We start from the raw sequence: 18,008 nt of genomic DNA, 5'->3' as shown, positions 1-18,008 counted from the left end.
TAGCAGCTGGCTCTGAGACTAATGATTATCAATAGAAAAGAAAAGCTGTGACTGAACGCTAGACGCTAGCAGTCAAAACAATTGCAACAGAAATCCTCCCTCAGACACTTAAAGCTCCAGCAGAATAACTTAAGCGCTGCAAAAATCAGCTGAATTTTTTTTTTTTTCCGGATGTCCCAAAGCAGCTTTGATGTACATGTGTGGCAAAATGTCCCCTCTATACACCAAGAATATTTAGCAGTCTGTTTCCTCTCCAGTTCTGAAATCAGCTCTGATAATGAGTCAGTGCAGGCTGTGGGCAAACTGTCTGAATATTAGAAATCATAATAATATGCTTACTTACTTACTTACTACAGGCTAATTCTGGTCTGTGCACAAATGTTCATGCTTAGGATCAATTAAAAAGGCACAGTGAGCCAAAATAAATCCGCGTCTCGGCATTACTCCAATTTTCGCTGGGTATAAAGAAATATTTATTTGAAAACAAGTGAAGCAAGGGAATAGATTTCACAGCTCTCTGGTTTGTAAGTGGTGCCTGCTGAGGCGGCAAAATATAATATATTTTCTGCTTTGTTTTTTTAAATGCCTCTTGGCAGACTTGTTTGCAATGTCCGAACCAGAACAATGAAAAATAATTAGAAATAAGCTTATGAACAGAAAGTCATTTCATGCGTTTTACTTCTCCCATTCCCCAATGTCAGAACAACCTGAGTGCTTTATGTTTAGGGGCAAAGACATCAACACGCCCCCTTTCCCTTTGAGCCTGTCCATTTCCATTTACCCGGAGATGGAGAAATTTGCACCGAGCTGAAGCCTGTGAAAGCCTGCACGTATTCAAAACGCCCACGCAGACACCCAGCCTGAGAGGAAACCGGAGCAAGCCCATTGGATGTGAGCTAATTCATTCAGTCACTGTATGTCCCCTTGTCAAAGGCCGGTCCCCACAGGCCAGCACAACATCTGGATGTGTCCCCGCCGCTCTGTCTGAGGGGGCTTTCATGTCACTCTCAAGGGACATTTTCTTGATCTGTCCTGTTTATTTAGCGTTGAGAATTAATTGACACTACACCATTATAACGCAGGATTTAGTTCAGCAGTGGCAACAGTGTAGACACTAATGGCTACATTTTATTTGACCAAAAAGATCATTAAATGCCCCTGAATCAATTACAATCTCTAAGACTCAGTCCACTTTATTTAAACATTGAAGCAACCGATGGGAATCAAGTTACAATAGATTGATGTCCTTGTTCCATCATTTTGGTACAGATCGTATGCAATTAATTTGATTTATTTTCCATATTCCAACGTATTATAAAAAGGGAAAGTGTGAGTAATCCTCCGAGAGATTTAAACCAAGTGCGAGGGGAGAGCGGTAATCTTATAATCCTCTGTAATGTCGTAATGGTCTCTCCATGCTTATCTAAAATAAACTAACTTTCCCGAGTTGAATTCAATCACAGATACAGATGGACCGTAGAGAGCAACGTGACTAACGCTCCCTGTCCAATTCAACAATCTCGTGTCTGCTGCAGCTTCATTAAAAATATATATCTACAATCCCAATCACATTGAGTCATATGTCGTCAGAGTAATCATCTTTAAACACTTTGTACATTCACAAAACACGTACAAATAGGTACACACGTGAAAGAGCGTCCTTCCAGAAGAATCTATCTGTGTGAAAAAAGGGGAAAATAATCCTAGTCCTTGGGTCAACAAAATGATCCTACTTATTCAAATCCACCAAAATAAATATGTTTTATAGTCACTTGAAAAACAACGGCACAGCTACGGTGCTGTAACTATTGTCCTATTGGCTGACCAAAGCAGGAGGCGACTGGATTGGCTGAAGGAACTCTGAAGTGAAGACGGCCTCGGCGTACTCCTCCACCACGTCCTGGAACTCAGCTGCCACCTCAGCCAGAGCCTCCGACAGAAGCTCGTCCGCCATGCTGTGGGACAACAGACAATATAAATAAAGAAATAAGATAGGGAAAGGTTATTCTCCCAAAAAACATCTCCTGTGAGTAGGCCCGGAAGTTAAACAGATGTAGAACTTTAATGTCAGAGAAATAATCATTTATGTCATTTGTAAATCGAACAAATTACATAAATAAAACAAAATGATCATATCAGAAGATGGAAGTCATGTGACCGATTGAATAATATTGTTGGTGATAAAATTCTCTATTCATTTTTATTGTTCTTGCCAAATTATTTGAGACCAATCCTTATGTTTTTTTGAAGCAATGCGAATAAATAAATGGCATTTTAGCTCACATATCGCCTCTTCACATTATTGTACAAAATGTGATTAGAGGTTTTGCCCCACCAGAGCAGCGTCTAGTGACTTCCAGAGCTGATCGTGCCTTAATAGTGTAAAATGGAGGGAAATAACTCGAGAGACAATTTCACTATTTAGATTTTTATCTGGGTCAACACACACACACACGATACTGAAGCGAAAATGTGGGGCATACACTCTTTGATCTCCCTTTTAGAGTCCCAAAATGGAATTTAAATCAGATTGTCTGCGCAACAAAACCATCAAAGTAACTGTGTGTTCTTGAACTACCTGTACCTCGACATTACCATCATAGTCGATGCAAGAACACTCTGCTCTCAACACTGGGCACAGGGCGAAACAGGATTGGGAACAGCCATTAAAAAAATATTAATTATGCTAATATGCTAAAAGCCTTGCGAGCTTTACTGAATGACTCTTCATAACGACCAAGGCTGCCTCGGTCTGTAATAAATAACTTAAAACGATGCAGGAGGTTGTTTCTGTCATGCTCTAGATTTGCTATTTTGAAATCAATCTGTTATCAGACAGAATTAATTAGATCCTCTGTGGGGTTTGGCTCCACCGCAGCACTAGTGTGCTTGTTACAATCTCTTCACACAGAACGGTGTGTGTACTGTGTCAGAATAGCAGGGGGCATGACGGCCTGTACGCACATGTCTCTCCAGAAAACTGTGACTTTTGGCTTCCGCTAACACAATATCCGTATTTTCCACTTTTGAATTCAGACGAGTACAGATCCGTCTCTTGAAAACGTTGGCTCATTGATGTGGGACTGATAATGAGCCAGTAACACAGCGGCCAGATCCCATGGGCGAGACTATGCAGCAGTTTGTCAGCTCTGAATTTAAAAGCTAAAAACAACTTATCGAGCTCTTTCGCAAGCCCACACATATTCTGTGACGCAGAGAAAAGAAAAACTCAATATCAAACTTCCTCAAACAGATGGCTTTGGTATGTTCACAAAGATCAGAGAGGGAGTCTCTAGCATTCTGCATTGCAGCAACTTAAGAATTCTGTTAAGTATGCAAATCTGTGAGTGGGAGAGAAGAGCAATGGTGAACACCAGAGAGACACAATGCAAACCAGAACCTCTGCATGATCCTCTCAGAGCGAGAGTTACAGTATGTCCATCAAACGCATCCCGGGGACAAAACAGAGAGCAAGGACATATCTGGCTTCTTTGTGGCTCTGGTTACAGAACTGAGCATGCAATATTCTTCTGATATTTCATAGACATATATTATTTATATAAAGTATAACTCCAAAAATACAAAAAGATTTTTTAATTTATTATTAGCAAGGTTTAAAAGATACACTATGTAACGGAGTCAGAGAAGTGAACATTTTGTATACAGCTGAATTAACAAACCTTCCTCAAGGAAAAATGGATCCCGGAACACTGTTTGAAATCAGAAAAGCTATCTGGAAAATAACTGTTTCACTGTTGTTGTTTACAGCAGCAGGGCCCACAGTTTTGGTTAACAAACATATTCCAGTCTCACGTTTGGTTTCAGGCGCCTCAAATAATTATGTTTTTTTAATTTATGATGATAGAATTATTCAATACAAAACAATTCCAAGTAGAGAAAATATGTTTTTTAAACTGACTTCAGCAGGCTTTTGCAAATATAAACAAACCCCCCTCCCCTGAACCTGCATAGTGCACCTTTAACTACAGTTTCTGTCAACCTGAAGGGGAATTCAGAGGATACTTCTACTGTTTAATCTGTTACCTGTCTGCGATGGCCCAGGGGTTGAAGCTGCCGACGGCCTCGTGAGCCACGACGCGCAGGTAGTCTTCGAAGTCTTCCCGATATCTCCGGATGTTTCCCAGCGTGCTGCCCGGCACAGAGAGAAGCGTCCCCCTGCTCTGCTCCACCGGGCCTGGGAACACAGCGCCCCCAGACGCCTCCTCTGTCAGGCTGCTGTCCGAGAGGAAACTGTGTCTGAGGGATTTCGGAAACACACAAAAGGACGGTTAACAACAGGTAGATTTCCACAACACCTTTTTCCATTAGTTTGACTTCTCACAACTGTTTGAAGTGAGTTAAAGGGCTTGTGAGGGCTTTGGAGAAGAGGGCAAAGTCATTTATGGGAGGAGTGCAGTGCTGTGATTGAACAGAAACACTTGCTGAGTTGCTGCCTGATATGAATGGCTGAGGATGATGAATACAGGGAGGAGAGGCGTCAGGAGAGGCATGCTAGCTTTGGAGTGAGCTGGGGGCTCAGCTGGACATTGCCATGGGTCTGGGCTTTATAATCCCCTCTGCTTGGACAAATCAGCCTTGGCTCCTGCGACGGCGCTGAATGTGCTATATTTAGTGTTGCCACCGCACTTTTCCAAGGGCAAAGTGCCTCTCTATTGTGCACCACACACCGCCTCAGCTGAACTGGTACCTGTTTTGACTGTGGGGCTCAGCAAACCGTAAGGTGGCCGTAAATATCAAAAGTGCCAGCACGGTTAACGCGACAGTTCACAACACATCCACATAATGAAGTCAGAATATCAGCCACACGCTTTATGTGGTGTATTGAAAATTCAAATAAACTAGTAACAGAAATGTAAAAATCATATGGTACCTTCTCTCTCTTTTGCTCTGCTCAGGGATAGGGCTAAACACATTTAATAACCCTATATGACATCAATTGGAAACATTGCATTAGATCTGTGTATGTATTTTTCTGTGAGGGCTGGGATTGTCTGGGGAGCACAAATAAGACAGCCGAATCACTGAAAAAAATATTATAATTATTATAATAACAAAAAAAGCAAATTCACCCACATAAAGCTTGCACAAGACACAAACACACACACACACACACACACACACACACAGGAACAGATGAACAGCACTAGCAGGATCCCTTCAAGTGGCTTTCAAGTCCGTCTTGTCATTTCTTTACAAAAGCTCCAGCCGTGTTTCACAGGGGAAGCAGCAGACCTGGCAAAAGGACATTGCTGTATGCGATATATCAAAATGTTACGCATGCTGCGCTGAAGCGAGCCGAGCTTTACAAAAGACAAATGTGCCTAAGAGACCATAGGGGGTGATTCGAGCAAGATTCCTAGGATCCCCAGTGAGCTTTTGAAAAACAGCAAGAGGGATCGGTGTGCTAGGAAACAGGAGGGAGATGTTACATGTGGAAAAAATATGTATAGATGTCTTGTATTCTAATCTGTCAGTTGGCAGTGGGGATTTTAATGGCAAAACAACTGCAGAGCTACCAAGCGTTATTTAGGCTGCTGTGCGACGGGGCTCTTATGCCGTTAGAAATACTTGGCCCGCGAGGAAAAACTATAGCCGTAAAAAACACAGGGGCAGGGGAGCGAGGGAGCAGATATAAAAACAAGGGGGATGAAAGGTGTAGAACATTGCTGAGTCAGTCTTTCATCTTTCCATTGATTGTTTGACCTGCTGATGGAGCCGCCGTCGGACAATCGAGGTCTGTGTCAGACCCGCTCACCATGGATACATCCATCTTATCTGCCGCTCCGCTGATGTATTTCAAAGGTGAAATCTCTCGCTGCTTTTGTGTCAGTGCACGCTACATCTAGTGCCAGATAATGCAAGTGTTAAAATATTGGCGTCATGTAAACAACGGCCTTCTCACAAATAGGGAACAAAAGCTCTCTTGTGATATGGCATGACTCAATAGTAACCATAATTAGCCTCAGCACAGACTAAAAGAAGAATATTCTTTAAAAATGATTCCTACCCTTACCTCAGCTCCTTAAACAGCACCAAAATAAATAAATCAGAAAGCCGTAACAGCCGTCTGCTAGCATAAAAAAAGACAATCAAAGAAGCTTCCAGTGAGAGGCACGCTTGAACAACCTTTGATAAAGCTGCTTTCGTAGGCTGTCACTGTCACTTTGTGTGTTGTGTGTGTGTGTGTGTGTGTGTGTGTGTGTGTGTGTGTGTGTGTGTGTGTGTGTGTGTGTGTGTGTGTGTGTGTGTGTGTGTGTGTGTGTGTGTGGCATGTGCTTATATGCATTGCTCATTTTTCACTGCTGATGGCGGCGCCTGATGTGTCTCTCTCTTGGCTGAGATATGTGTGTTATAGGTCATAATAAACAACCAATCAGTGGCTTGGATAACAAACACAAGGATGTTTGCTGCTCCAACCCCAACATATGCAGCCTCTCTATTCTGCCAGAGAGGTGTAACACATTATCACCACAACAATACTAAAAGCAAACTGCATTTTTAGGTTATTATTTCACGCCATAGTAACTAGTGCTACAACTGGCTGTACTATTGAATACCTACAGGGACTAAAATAATATGTCTCATTATCATCAGTAGAATGGCTTCCCTTGATGAGGTCAGTGTGTTGACTGGTTACTCTTTCAGGCATTGTCATTCAATCTGAATCAATTTTTTTACTCAGCCACTCACACGGCTTGTTTCCTCAGGCCGCAGATGGTAACTGACTACCAAATGTCATCTCACAATTATCGGAATAAATTACAGTTAAAATCCTGTTACTTCCCGTTGAAGACCCACACATTCTGACATGTCCTAAATGAGGGGACACTATGTTGACATGACTGCAACAAGCTCGGTTCGGCTTGCTTTATGTGTAAATGTTGCTCTTGGTCTGTGTCACGTGTGTCTTTTGGTTTTGCTGATGCAACGGACTGCAGGGTTCTGTAATCAAAATGTTTCCTCACTCCAATTCCTCCATTAAGTGCTTCAAAATGTGCCACCTGGGTCATGTTTGCTTGCAGCACAAGCAGCCCAAGCAGCCCACTCATTTTCCCCTCACAGCTCAGGTCAGTTTACAAAAGCAACCTCTCGGCCCCCTAACGGCAGCTCTACAAACAATGTGCCTAATAAGCACAATTTCTCCTTCCATCTGGCACTAAATGACTCACTGCCTCCAACTTGATTACTTCTTTGGGGACTAAACACCGTGGAAAAAGGGTCTGTTTTTTTCTACAGCACCTCATCACAGGGAATAAACTAATGAGAAACTAACGTTGAGAAAAACAAACATAATGCACCTGTCAAGAGCCATTCTGCTTGTGGTAGTGATCCCACGTGTAACCAGGCAGCATCTTTCTCATTCAGCTTTTTAGACACACAAAAATATACATTCGAAAAAAAGTCCTATTTCTACTTGGCAATTCAAATTTTTAATAACTGTATCTTATGGGAAAGATATAATGTGTCACCATGATATGTCTTTCTGAATTACTATGCAAAGCTACACACACTCTCTGTGTTTCTGAATCTGTCTTTCACCATGGACGATTACTCGGAGACTATGATCATCGATGTAACGCCAGAAACTGACGTTACTTCAACTATGGCCAAGAAATCCCAGATGTTCCCATTAAAGACACCCAATGAAATGAACTTTACAGAGTCAACACGTCAATCACTTCCAGTACAAGGCAGACTAGAGCCAAAAATACTGATCTGATTAATTGACATCTATTAACGTCATTCAACTTTAATTTGACACACCGTGTTTTTGTGAAGCTACAAAATTACTTTCTCAGTGTATTAATCCTGTTGATGAGGTGCACAAATCATAAATAAATCTACAGTGATTCAATGTGTTAAAAAAAAGAACACATGAAAAGGGTTAAGCCAGGTGCTAATATATTTTTTTAAAGGCACTCTAAATTGAACTGAGGATAAAAGCGATTGCAGGCAGTTCTGTCTTCGCTTTATGCCACAGGGTCTTCAGAACCAATAAGCTAGCGGTTCACAAATGACTTTGTCCCCATTAAGTATCTCTGCAAGGCTGGATGGCTGGGAAACAAGAATAAGTCATGGAAAAACACCTCTTCAAAAAGACCAGGCACTAAACTCAATCCGGCTGGCCTTATGTTTGCCAAAAAAACTAGATCCATTACTTGATGGATGCATTAAGGAGAGTATAAGATGATGAGTCACTGTGGATTTTAAGGGCAAAGTTTCCATTGAAGGGAACTGAACCGGAGGCCCTCCAAGTGCGACTGACTTTAATTTGCTAATGGTGCTGCTTGAATTTGTTAGCAGCAGCAACAGCCTAGTGGCTTGTCTGTGTTAATAACTTCTAGTCCATCCACTCCCTTTTCATTTCCCTCAAGTTTCCTCATTATTTAAGCAGTGCAGCAGCTGCAGCCAAAGCCCTGGACATTGGAGGGGTCTCTCTGTGGATACACATTCAGGAATAGACTCTGCCTTGGGTATGGTAGACACAAAGTCAGGTTTAGTGGGATGAGTAAGCTTTCCCAATGGGACAGTGATTATGGGGCCACAACATGTCATGGAGGAGAAAAAAAAACCTAACTGTGCATTGTTGGAAAAACATTAGCCACTTTACTTTTCACCCAGGCATTAGGGCCTATTTAAAACAATGGTAACTGAAATTAATTGATTAACAGTTTCGTATGTTTATCTCTTTAACAAAACAGGGTGCATCATTAAATAATACTCAGTATTGTGCTAGAGCCATCATTACTTATAATGGCGGCTCAGACCTATAATTTTAGCTGTAACGATTGTCAGGCAGATAAATAGGTCAAACTCGGATACGGCACTCCAGTTAAACCTCCTGGGAACACTCCAAAATGTTCCTAACTGCCTCTTTAAGATGAATATAAAGAGTAAGGAGGGGAAGCCGAAAGCAGAAGATGACAAGTAGCAAAATATTGAGTGAAAAAATAAAAGTAGGCGGGGGGGCAAAGGACAATGGTTAACTCACCCAGTCTCAACGGGTTTCTCTAGGAGAATATCAGCTGCAGGGCTGTGCCTCAGTACTGGCCGTGTGAGCCTAATTGGCTGAGGAGAGGCTGGCCTGGAGCCCGGAGCATGGCACTGGGGTCCTGGGAAGAACAGAGAGGGGAAGGGGAGGAAGTGATAGTGTGTGTGAGTGTGTAAGTGTGTAAGTGTGTGAGTGTGAGTGTGAGTGTGAGTGTGTGAGTGAGTGTGTGAGTGTGGAGAGAGGGATGAGGTGGAGCAGAGGACAGGCAGAAGGAAAAGAGCATAGATTCAGAAACACTGACAGGGAGAGTGTTAACCTACTCTTGGCAGTTGTAGCACTGTCCCCACCTACTGGAGACATAGGGTGGAAACATTTCTTCTAAATGCAGATAACACAGGATGATGAAAGGACTGTGTTTGTGTTACCTGCTGCTGCTGGACGATCCCAGTGAAGAGGGTCTGAATAGGTGATGGAAGCAAAGCGTCTCCTCACTTCCTCTTGATCCCTCTGCTCAGACACACACAGAGAATCACGTTTTAAAAGGTGGAGTCAGCAATTCTTGAGAAATGTTTTTTGTCAAATCACTTTCAGTCAAAATCAGTGAATTTCTGCTCATGATCCGCTACCTGTAGGTACTGTGCTGAAAAAAAATCCAGTATTATACACAGCCTAGGCTCTGTAAACGGGCATGTTTCTAATTACGGAGAGGGCCCCCTTTGTTTACATACCAGTTTACTGAGCCTAGGTTGTGTATTAACACCAGATCTTTTTTTCCAGCGCACACACAGTATGGACAAATAGCAGATTGTGAGAAGATATTCACTGATTTTGACAAAAAAACAGACTTTGACAACACGCGTTCTCCAGAATTGATGACTGCACCTTTAATTAACACATCGTCCACCTGTCGATGGTGAACCACTTTAACCAAGAAGGAACAGCATGATCAAGAAGACAAGACACTGCATCAGTAAAAACAAAAACAACACCACCAGACCAAATCTGTCCAGACAAGCCCACTATGAATAACAACCCCTATCGCTGGTGACCTTTCATTCACACCTGTATCTCCTCCATACGAAGCAGCATACTCTCCAGGGTGGGGGCCTGCAGCCTACGCTGGGCCAGGCCCTCTAACTGTCTGTCTGTCTGGGCCGCCCACGCTGCCCGGGCACTGTCCTCCAACAGATCCTCCAGCAGGGCTTCACTCAGCTGCTCCGCGCTCTCTGCAGCCTGTGAAGGAAGACAACAGAGGAAAAAAACAAAACAGAAGCTGAATATTGTACAACTGGTTTAGTCTTGTTATTTAAAATGGCAGCCAACCCTCAACCCAGCTGTGATTTATTGGCAAGAGCGTGGCGACGCACCCTCTCTGCAGCCTGTTCAGACAGCCGATCCCTCAGGGAGAGGCTGAACCTGGGCCTGGACTTCCCAATTTGCTTGAGGTAAAACACACACAAAAACAAAACTAATTGACTCCTTTCTACGCCCCATAAGAACAAGACCAGATACTCAAAAAGGTCGCAATTTGTTCTACTGTGTTAAATGATGATTCAATGAGAATTACTGTTTGTCTCCCCCAGCCAATAAGTTAGACAAGTCAAATCTGGCACACTCCCCAGACAACAGTTAAGTCTTCCCTACCAGTGCTTCATCAAGAAGAGGCTGAATTCTCTCTCTGGCCTTCTGCTCAGCTCGCTCGGCCCACAGAGTTGGCGAGACAACTTCTGACCTGTAGACCCAAACACACCCACGCCACAAGCTGTCACAGATGGCAAAATGCTTTCATTTTGGGATAACTTTATTCAGACGTGACATGAAGAGGGTTGTTTTACGGATAAACATTAGCCCAATTTGGATTTTGAGTGAGGGATGTTACATTGTAATGGTAATAAAATAGCAGCATTTTTCAGGCTCATTGTTTGCCTATTTATTCCAATTCACTATCATTAAACAGGGTCAACACTGTCAGATTATCCACTACCGTGCATTAAGACAATCCTTTTGAACAATGTAGTGAATTTGTCCTGCTTGCTTTCACCATAGAAACCAGTGAACTGATTTTTCGAAGCCTGACGTGCTACTCACAAAGACTCCAGCTGAGATCGGCTCAGGGAATAATAACTCCAGAGAGATTAATTTGATGAATGTGACGTGGGGCATTACATACAGGAAGCAATCTGTAAGTGTGTAATAGCCGTCACGTGTGATGAAGAGGGAGCAAACCACTCCTGGCACAAAATACAACAAGATATGACGGCTCTCTGATTGCAGCTCTTTGACATAAAAGTTATGCGATTGTTTATTTTTGACTCCTTAAGAAAAAGCCTGACCTCTGTGCTATGCAGTGGACCTACAGTATTTAAACTTTGTTTTGGTGTTCAAAATGATGTCCCAATTAAAGGGACAACCGTTTTCATGGGTACGGATGGAATTAATAAAGTATTTTTATTTTTTGTCTGGATCAATATCGAACGACTGATACAACTTTATAACTCTGCTAAATCTGCTGTAATTCCATTTCTACAGTACCTCAGTGTCTGAATGCGTTTGGCCTCTTCATTGCTCAGCTGGTTGAGCTCTTTCAGCCTCTGCATGGTCGTCTTCTCCAACCAGGCTTTCCTGTAGTCGGTTATCATCAATATTAAGCAAAGCTCAAGCACAATTAAGCTTTTCACATAAATAATGTATAATCATCATCGTTCAAAACGGCCTGCTAGCCCCTGATTAATTGCGAAGAACAACTGTAGCAATTAAGATTTGATTACAACCAGACATATGCAGACTGTTTAATCAATGAAGTGCTTATAAGCACTGAAAACAGGCAAGCTATTAATCACTCATAAAGAGCAATGGCCTCAATCTAACAATCACCTACATTCATTTATTGGAAATAATGAATTTTGAATTAGAATCAAAGTGTTGCCTGTGGCTTTCAGCAAGTGGGGTCTGACAAAGAGGTTAGAAATAACTCACTGAGATGCAGAGAAAGGACTTATTAGCATAAGTTTCACCCCTAGGATGAAATATCTAATACAAGAAGAGATTCCAATCTGGCTTTAATAAATGTTAGAGCTGGGCTTCACCTTAACGCTTCAGCCTGAGCTTGTTTCATCTTCTCTGAGCTCAAGGCTCCCAAACCAGCGGCCACCCTCTGCTTTGGAGGGCTGGCTGAGGGTCTCACGGGAGAGAAGAGGCAGCGAGGCTCTGCTCTTGTCCTTTGAGGGGATCTGTTGAGAGAACACACAGGGAGGGATAAAAGGATAACAACCACAGGGCACATACAGATACACACACACTATATATATAGACAAGTCAGAAAAGATGGTGGGGGGATTCAAGCAAGAGGAATTTGGAGATGAGGAATCAACGAAAAATAAGAGAAAGAGTTATTGCCTTAGCTGTTTTTTTAATCAATAAATCAATATATGATATCAAAGAAGTCTCAATAATCTTTTACAAAATACATTTTTTTAGTTAAAAAATCGTGTTTTACTGTCTAGACCGTTTGACAGGACTGTGTGGGTGTGGCCATATCAAACGGTCTCTATGGCAACAATCTTTTTTTTTTTATAGAACGTTTGGGCAGAGAACTGCTGTGATCGGTTCAAAATACTAATTGTGTCATAAGAACCAGAGCACAGCCCGCCTCACCTAAACCGAATTTCTGTCAATTATATCAAACTTAAATGACAATATTTTTCATTTGGATTGATAAATACGCCTAACTCTTTTCAGATGCTTATTTACATGCAACTAACAACCTAAATTACCTAGTGAGAATGATTTTGTGGATTTGGGTTTACGGGGGCTTTTAGTAAGCTCATATGATGAGCGTTCTGTTTTGTAATTTTACAGTACTTTACCATTATATTATACATTGTGTATAAATTAATATAGTTTGGATACCAATTGGGCAAGGTCTACAATCACACAGGTCAGCAGCTTATTATGCTATTTATCTGATGAAGCCTGCTCACGTAACTTCTATTGTTACATCTTATTGTGTCAAGAGCACATTAATTCACAGTGCATTCATGAGCAGCTTCCTACTGGATGCAAACCGTGGAGAGATTGGGATCAGAGTTTCAGACCTAACAACAGTATAAGCTTGGTTATGCAATGATGTTAATCATCCAGTGTTGTGCTGATAGTGACTCAGAGCAAAAACTCTGGCGAGGAAAAATAATAGGCTGTGAACAAAAAAAGAAATGAAAAAGAAAATGGAAAAAAAAGGTGTTTTCAGCTGTGAAGAGATAAAATGCTCACCGCTGTGGAGGAGGAGAGTGTGGGGATGTGGGTATCCAGGGCACGGCGTGCTCTTTCTGAGGGATCTGGTTCACTCTGAGCTGGGAGGAGACGGTAGGCTGCCGGAAACCTGCTGCTTGTATCTGATTAGGCTACGACAAAAATGAGAAAACATTTAGACAGATAGTTTAACATCTTTGACATGACCTCTTGTTACACAAAATCACATGAGTCTTCATAAAAATGTGGAGCAACTTCTTGTGTGTAACGACATTTCACATGATCAGTATTCAACTTTGTAGAGTCGGCGCCCACACCTTCATTATAATTTCAGCCTTGCTTCTGTGTGAGAGCAGAGCGTCTGTCCTTTGTTTTCCCTGCTGCTCTGTCAGCTCCCTCTGCTGGGCGAGACTCTCCAGGCCGGCCCTCAGCACCTCTCTTCTGTTCACGGGCTGAGGAGAAGGACCTGTAGCTCTGGGCCTTTGTGAGACCATTCTCCTACCAGCTGACACAAGTGGGGGAAAAAAAGAAAACTGTTGATACGTTTTAACCTTATAAAAATAAATCAGAAGGTATAAAATCCAAGCGCGATTTCTTTAGGCTTAGAATGTAGATGCTCCAACAGTGTTGTTGTCATTACTCAGAATTCCTGATGGGGGCAACATAAATTCCGCACTATAAATTTAAGTAATTCAGTTTGGAGCGGGGAGGAGGGCTAGGGCATTACACACAAACATGATTGCAATTACACAATTACCTAGCACTCTTGACAACTAGTTAGATCCCTACTGATGATAATTGTGGGTGTTTGTGTCATCATTTCTCCACGGAATGCCTCTCAGGGCAATAAGAGCCAGCGGGAGCTAACTGCTCATGAGACCAAGCAGCGTACTGAGCTTCAGTTCCTGTTATTCCATCACTTCTTCTCATCAATTTCAAATGGATGCAGCCATTTAAGCTCAGTGGGAGGCCTAAACACAACTGCACCAAACCCCTCAGGTGACTTCCAGATACTCTGGAGAATAAACGGTTTCTCCCTCATAAGAGGCAATCATTCAATTTACTCTCTGTGCAGGTTTCAGGGGCTTTGGCAGAAAGTAGGCCATTGCCTGGCCTTAAGATGGAAATTCTGCAGGAAAATACTGCATTTATATTAGAAGAAACTTCGAAGTGTATAAATATAAGCAGAAGCCTAAGGTAGAAAATAAGAAAAGGAGTACAATCTTTTTTTAAATAAAGTTACACGTTTACAAATGGCTTCCTATTTAAACGGAGTTGTAAAAAAAAAGTGTTTGCTAAAATCTATTTGTATTTACTTTATTAAAGATATAAAGGCTGCTAAACACGCTACACTCACCACGGACACCTCTTTTTGGATTTGACGGTTTATTGCGAGGTCCTCGAAAGGCTACGGTGCTGGGACCCTTGGGTGCACCTGGAGGTGACATGCTGCGATGAGGAGACTTCCTGAGTGGAGGACATGCTTGGGCCTGCATCTTCTCGTGCATTTGTTGTTTACCGAGAGCACAATCCAAAATCTGAGAGGAATAGAGTGAAAAGTTATCATAATCTTGGACTAATCACAAAAAAATCTCCAAAACAATACCTTCATTTTATAAGCTGCATATGTTTGTCTGCAGTACAGTTACAATTTGAAAATGCAGAAAGTAACTGGGAAAGTTAAATAATGCCGTAATTTTAAATGTTGGTCAACAACAGCAGACATTTTATTTTCCACTGAAACAAGCTGACAGACCTGGGCTGCTGTTATCTTCACTCATGCCATTTATTTAATTTTCAGTACCTTTAACACACAAGCATTTGAACTGAGATCAGGAGACTGATATGGCCTGTAAAAACTTTAGGTTTTCTCTATATTTAAGATTATTGCCCTGCTATATTATCCTAACATTAGGGGTAAACCTATTACTGTACTTCTCCTCACCTCTAGTTTCTGCAGGATGTCGAGGGCCGTCTCAGGCACCGCTGAACCCTGATCCACTTCAACTTTGGCTGAGCACAAAGAGAGCTGTCGAATCAGCTGGCCCAGCTCTTTGTAATAAGGGGGAACCTTGGCATGGGATACATCTGAAAGCTGGTGGATTAAAACCTGTAAGGCCCTGAGCGCCCCACGGTGGGCAGCTGCCAGCCGGTTTATTGCCAAGGACTGAAAGATAACAGATGCGGTTTATCAGTTTACCATTGAGTAATAATACACATATCTCGATACATTTTGCAATGCAGACGAGCTGGCTGGACAAAATCTTCTTTTGGAAAAAAAGAATTACTGTTAAGATAATTACCAAACATGGTATATAAAATATTGCTTGTATTAATATTACTTAGTTCTATGACAAACATCAAACTAAAACAGGCAAAGCTCTTTGGTATCATCACAACATTCCAATAATACAGTTCCGTGTGGCCCCATAGCACTATTTGTTGTGTTTGAAACCACGACATGGTATGTAAGAGATCATATATTTTTTGAGAGGCACAAAGGCAGAAAAATGTATCCGTCTTATTGTTTTCGATGCTTTATCCTTTCCAACACATAACTGAAAATGCACAGCTCTACATAGCAGTGAATCTGGGACATTGCTGAAGATTTACCTTTTTGGTGTCCCACATTTTCTGGCTTCGTAGTTTCTCTATATCTTCTTGGATCTCTTTTACCTTTTAAATAAAAGTTTAGAAGAACAGTGTTTAAGAGATAATGGACAATTTTTTTAAAATTTTAGGCCAGTGAAGGATCATTTTCAATAACATATCATGGAAACTTAAGTACCTGTTGTTGGAGAACATAGATGATACGTGCTGAGCGGGCTGCCTGCTTCTGTCTGCGCATGTCCAGCCGGCTTTGCTCTCCAGGTTCCAGTAGCTCCTCTGGTTTCTCTCCTGTTGTTTGAAAAGCCCATTAATCATCATCATCATACATGCAATATAAAACCATAGCAAAGTCTGCTGATTGAGGTAGGAGCCAAAACTGTGAGAACTTTTTCAAGCTAAGCTGTACTTTTAAACATATAATTAACAATAAGACAAGGGCCTAACATAACAAGCTGTTATGTAAGATGTGGGTCACCTCTTTTGGTTAGCTCCTCTACTTTCTGAATGTATACTCCCAGCTCATATTGCAGCTTGTGGATCTCCTGGCTTAAAGGAGCCTGTTTGCCTCCTTCCAGCAGCCTTGGTCCAGGGTCTCTGGTTGGGGGTGACTGACCAGGGCGAAGAATGGGAGAAATGGGATACTTCTGGGATGCGTTTAGCGACAGTTTGGCTCCAGGCCGGGACACTTTGTCTTTAGGACTGGAGGCCTTTAAATTAGCCTTATTTGGAGTGGCAGCAAGCTCCTGCAAAAAGAGAAAAAAAGACTCCCTTTGGTCAGTGACTAAACACAGTGTCAATAATTTCCTTGAGTAGGACATTAACCAGTAAACTTATACTTAGTGCCTATATGAACCTGTGTCTGCAATAAAGCTTTATATAAACTTTAAATTAGAAACGTTGTACCATTAATCTCCATTATTTACCTGAAGCAGCTCCCCATCACTGGTCTCCAGCAGGGAGGTCTGCTGAGAGGGGTTGGAAGGTGATTTTGCCAGTGTCTTGAGGCGTCTTCGTCTGAGATCTCGCTTGGCCAGCTGAACCGCAGCCCGCAGTCTCTCCTCAGAGAGAGTGGTGAAGCTGATGGAGCTTCGGGCGCTGTCCACATGTTCACGCTCCTCTGGCAATGGCAGCCATCTCTCGATCACAATGGGGGCTGGCGGGCGTACATGGGTGGCCCGGTTGCTGGTAGTTGCAGGAATGGCTTCATTGAACAATAGCTGTGGAGTAAAAGTACCAATCAGTCTATTAAGCCAGTCTTAATGTCTTAAGTCTTGTGTCTGATATAAACAGCCATTGTGATACTCGTACTCATGCTTACCACACCAGTTTCTCAACAGGTATTTCTGTCACTAACTTCATTTGAAATCAAACTTGAACTGATAACTATACATGTACTTGTAATAGGAAGCCATGAGCCTTCTGGAATAAATAAACTGTTTAATATGAACAGGCTTTAAATAATTCTTCCATTGTTTGTTTACCTTGGTTTGAGAAATCCCAGTGGTTAAATCGTTGCGGTTGTCACCTGAACCTAGAGCAACCCAGTCTCTGCCTTGGGTTTGCTGCTCTTTGGAAATCGGGCGACCACTCTGCAAGAACCGAGCAGCCATTACAACGAAAACAACAGCTTCGTGTCTGAGGCTAATCAGTTAGCATCATCGAGCTAATTGCGCTTTTTTGAATGAAAGTCAGCTGGCATCAAGTTAATCCCAACATCGTCCATTCGACCATATCCACTACGCGTATGACTTATATTTTCACTTCATACCAGAGTTATAAATTAGCTATGCCCACGGCGTCGCAAACAGGAGGCGAATGATCATAAAGCACACGGTTAACTTTGTAAATGTTAGCCCAAGCTTGTCAAGAGTTTGAAACGCCGCCATGACAACAACACAAGGTCAGAAGTACGGGTCGTCAAAGCAGTCAAATAAGACGGCAATCGCATTTATAATAAAACCGTTTTAAATCACAGAAAAACTATACTTTGAAATATGTTTTGACCAGGCGAAATACTTAGCAATAATATAATTAAAATAATACAATTTTGCCTTCAACTAGAAGAATTGTAACAGCTCAATAAATCTATTGAGGTACGCGGTCACTTTAAGAACCTTTGCACAGACCGGAAGTGCTA

At 42.0% G+C, this 18,008-nt stretch overlaps 1 protein-coding gene across 2 annotated transcripts; it reads right to left on the bottom strand.

The window, feature by feature from the left end:
- Positions 1-1,154: 1,154 nt before the first annotated feature.
- kiaa0753 (KIAA0753 ortholog) lies at positions 1,155-17,685 on the bottom strand. 2 transcript variants are annotated; one of them, XM_080053547.1, is made up of 18 exons: positions 17,353-17,685; positions 16,795-17,088; positions 16,347-16,614; positions 16,050-16,159; positions 15,875-15,937; positions 15,207-15,428; positions 14,619-14,799; positions 13,579-13,766; positions 13,283-13,413; positions 12,100-12,243; positions 11,546-11,635; positions 10,658-10,745; positions 10,381-10,452; positions 10,076-10,246; positions 9,439-9,520; positions 9,014-9,134; positions 4,045-4,257; positions 1,155-1,955 (listed from the first exon to the last, which is right to left on the bottom strand). In XM_080053547.1, the coding sequence occupies exons 1-18, from the start codon at positions 17,479-17,481 to the stop codon at positions 1,814-1,816; spliced, it is 2,709 nt and encodes a 902-aa protein (XP_079909673.1). In that variant the 5' UTR covers positions 17,482-17,685; the 3' UTR covers positions 1,155-1,813. The 2 variants fall into 2 exon arrangements, with proteins under 2 accessions (XP_079909673.1, XP_079909674.1); XM_080053548.1 differs by lacking the exon at positions 10,381-10,452.
- Between the last annotated feature and the right edge of the window lie 323 nt (positions 17,686-18,008).

The sequence above is a fragment of the Ammodytes marinus genome (genome assembly GCF_949987685.1).
Source record: "Ammodytes marinus genome assembly, chromosome: 3".
Lineage (NCBI taxonomy): Eukaryota > Metazoa > Chordata > Actinopteri > Uranoscopiformes > Ammodytidae > Ammodytes > Ammodytes marinus.
This window is presented reverse-complemented; position numbering and strand designations above follow the sequence as displayed.

What these genes read in the sequence shown, in the direction of transcription:
- kiaa0753 (XM_080053547.1), bottom strand. Translation starts at nt 17,481, where the DNA reads ATGGCTGCTCGGTTCTTGCAGAGTGGTCGCCCGATTTCCAAAGAGCAG. An exon ending in TCTATGTTCTCCAACAACAG is followed by an intron (nt 15,938 to 16,049) that starts GTACTTAAGTTT and finishes TTTATTTAAAAG; the next exon opens with GTAAAAGAGATCCAAGAAGA. An exon ending in GGATCGTCCAGCAGCAGCAG is followed by an intron (nt 9,135 to 9,438) that starts GTAACACAAACA and finishes TGTTCTTCCCAG; the next exon opens with GACCCCAGTGCCATGCTCCG.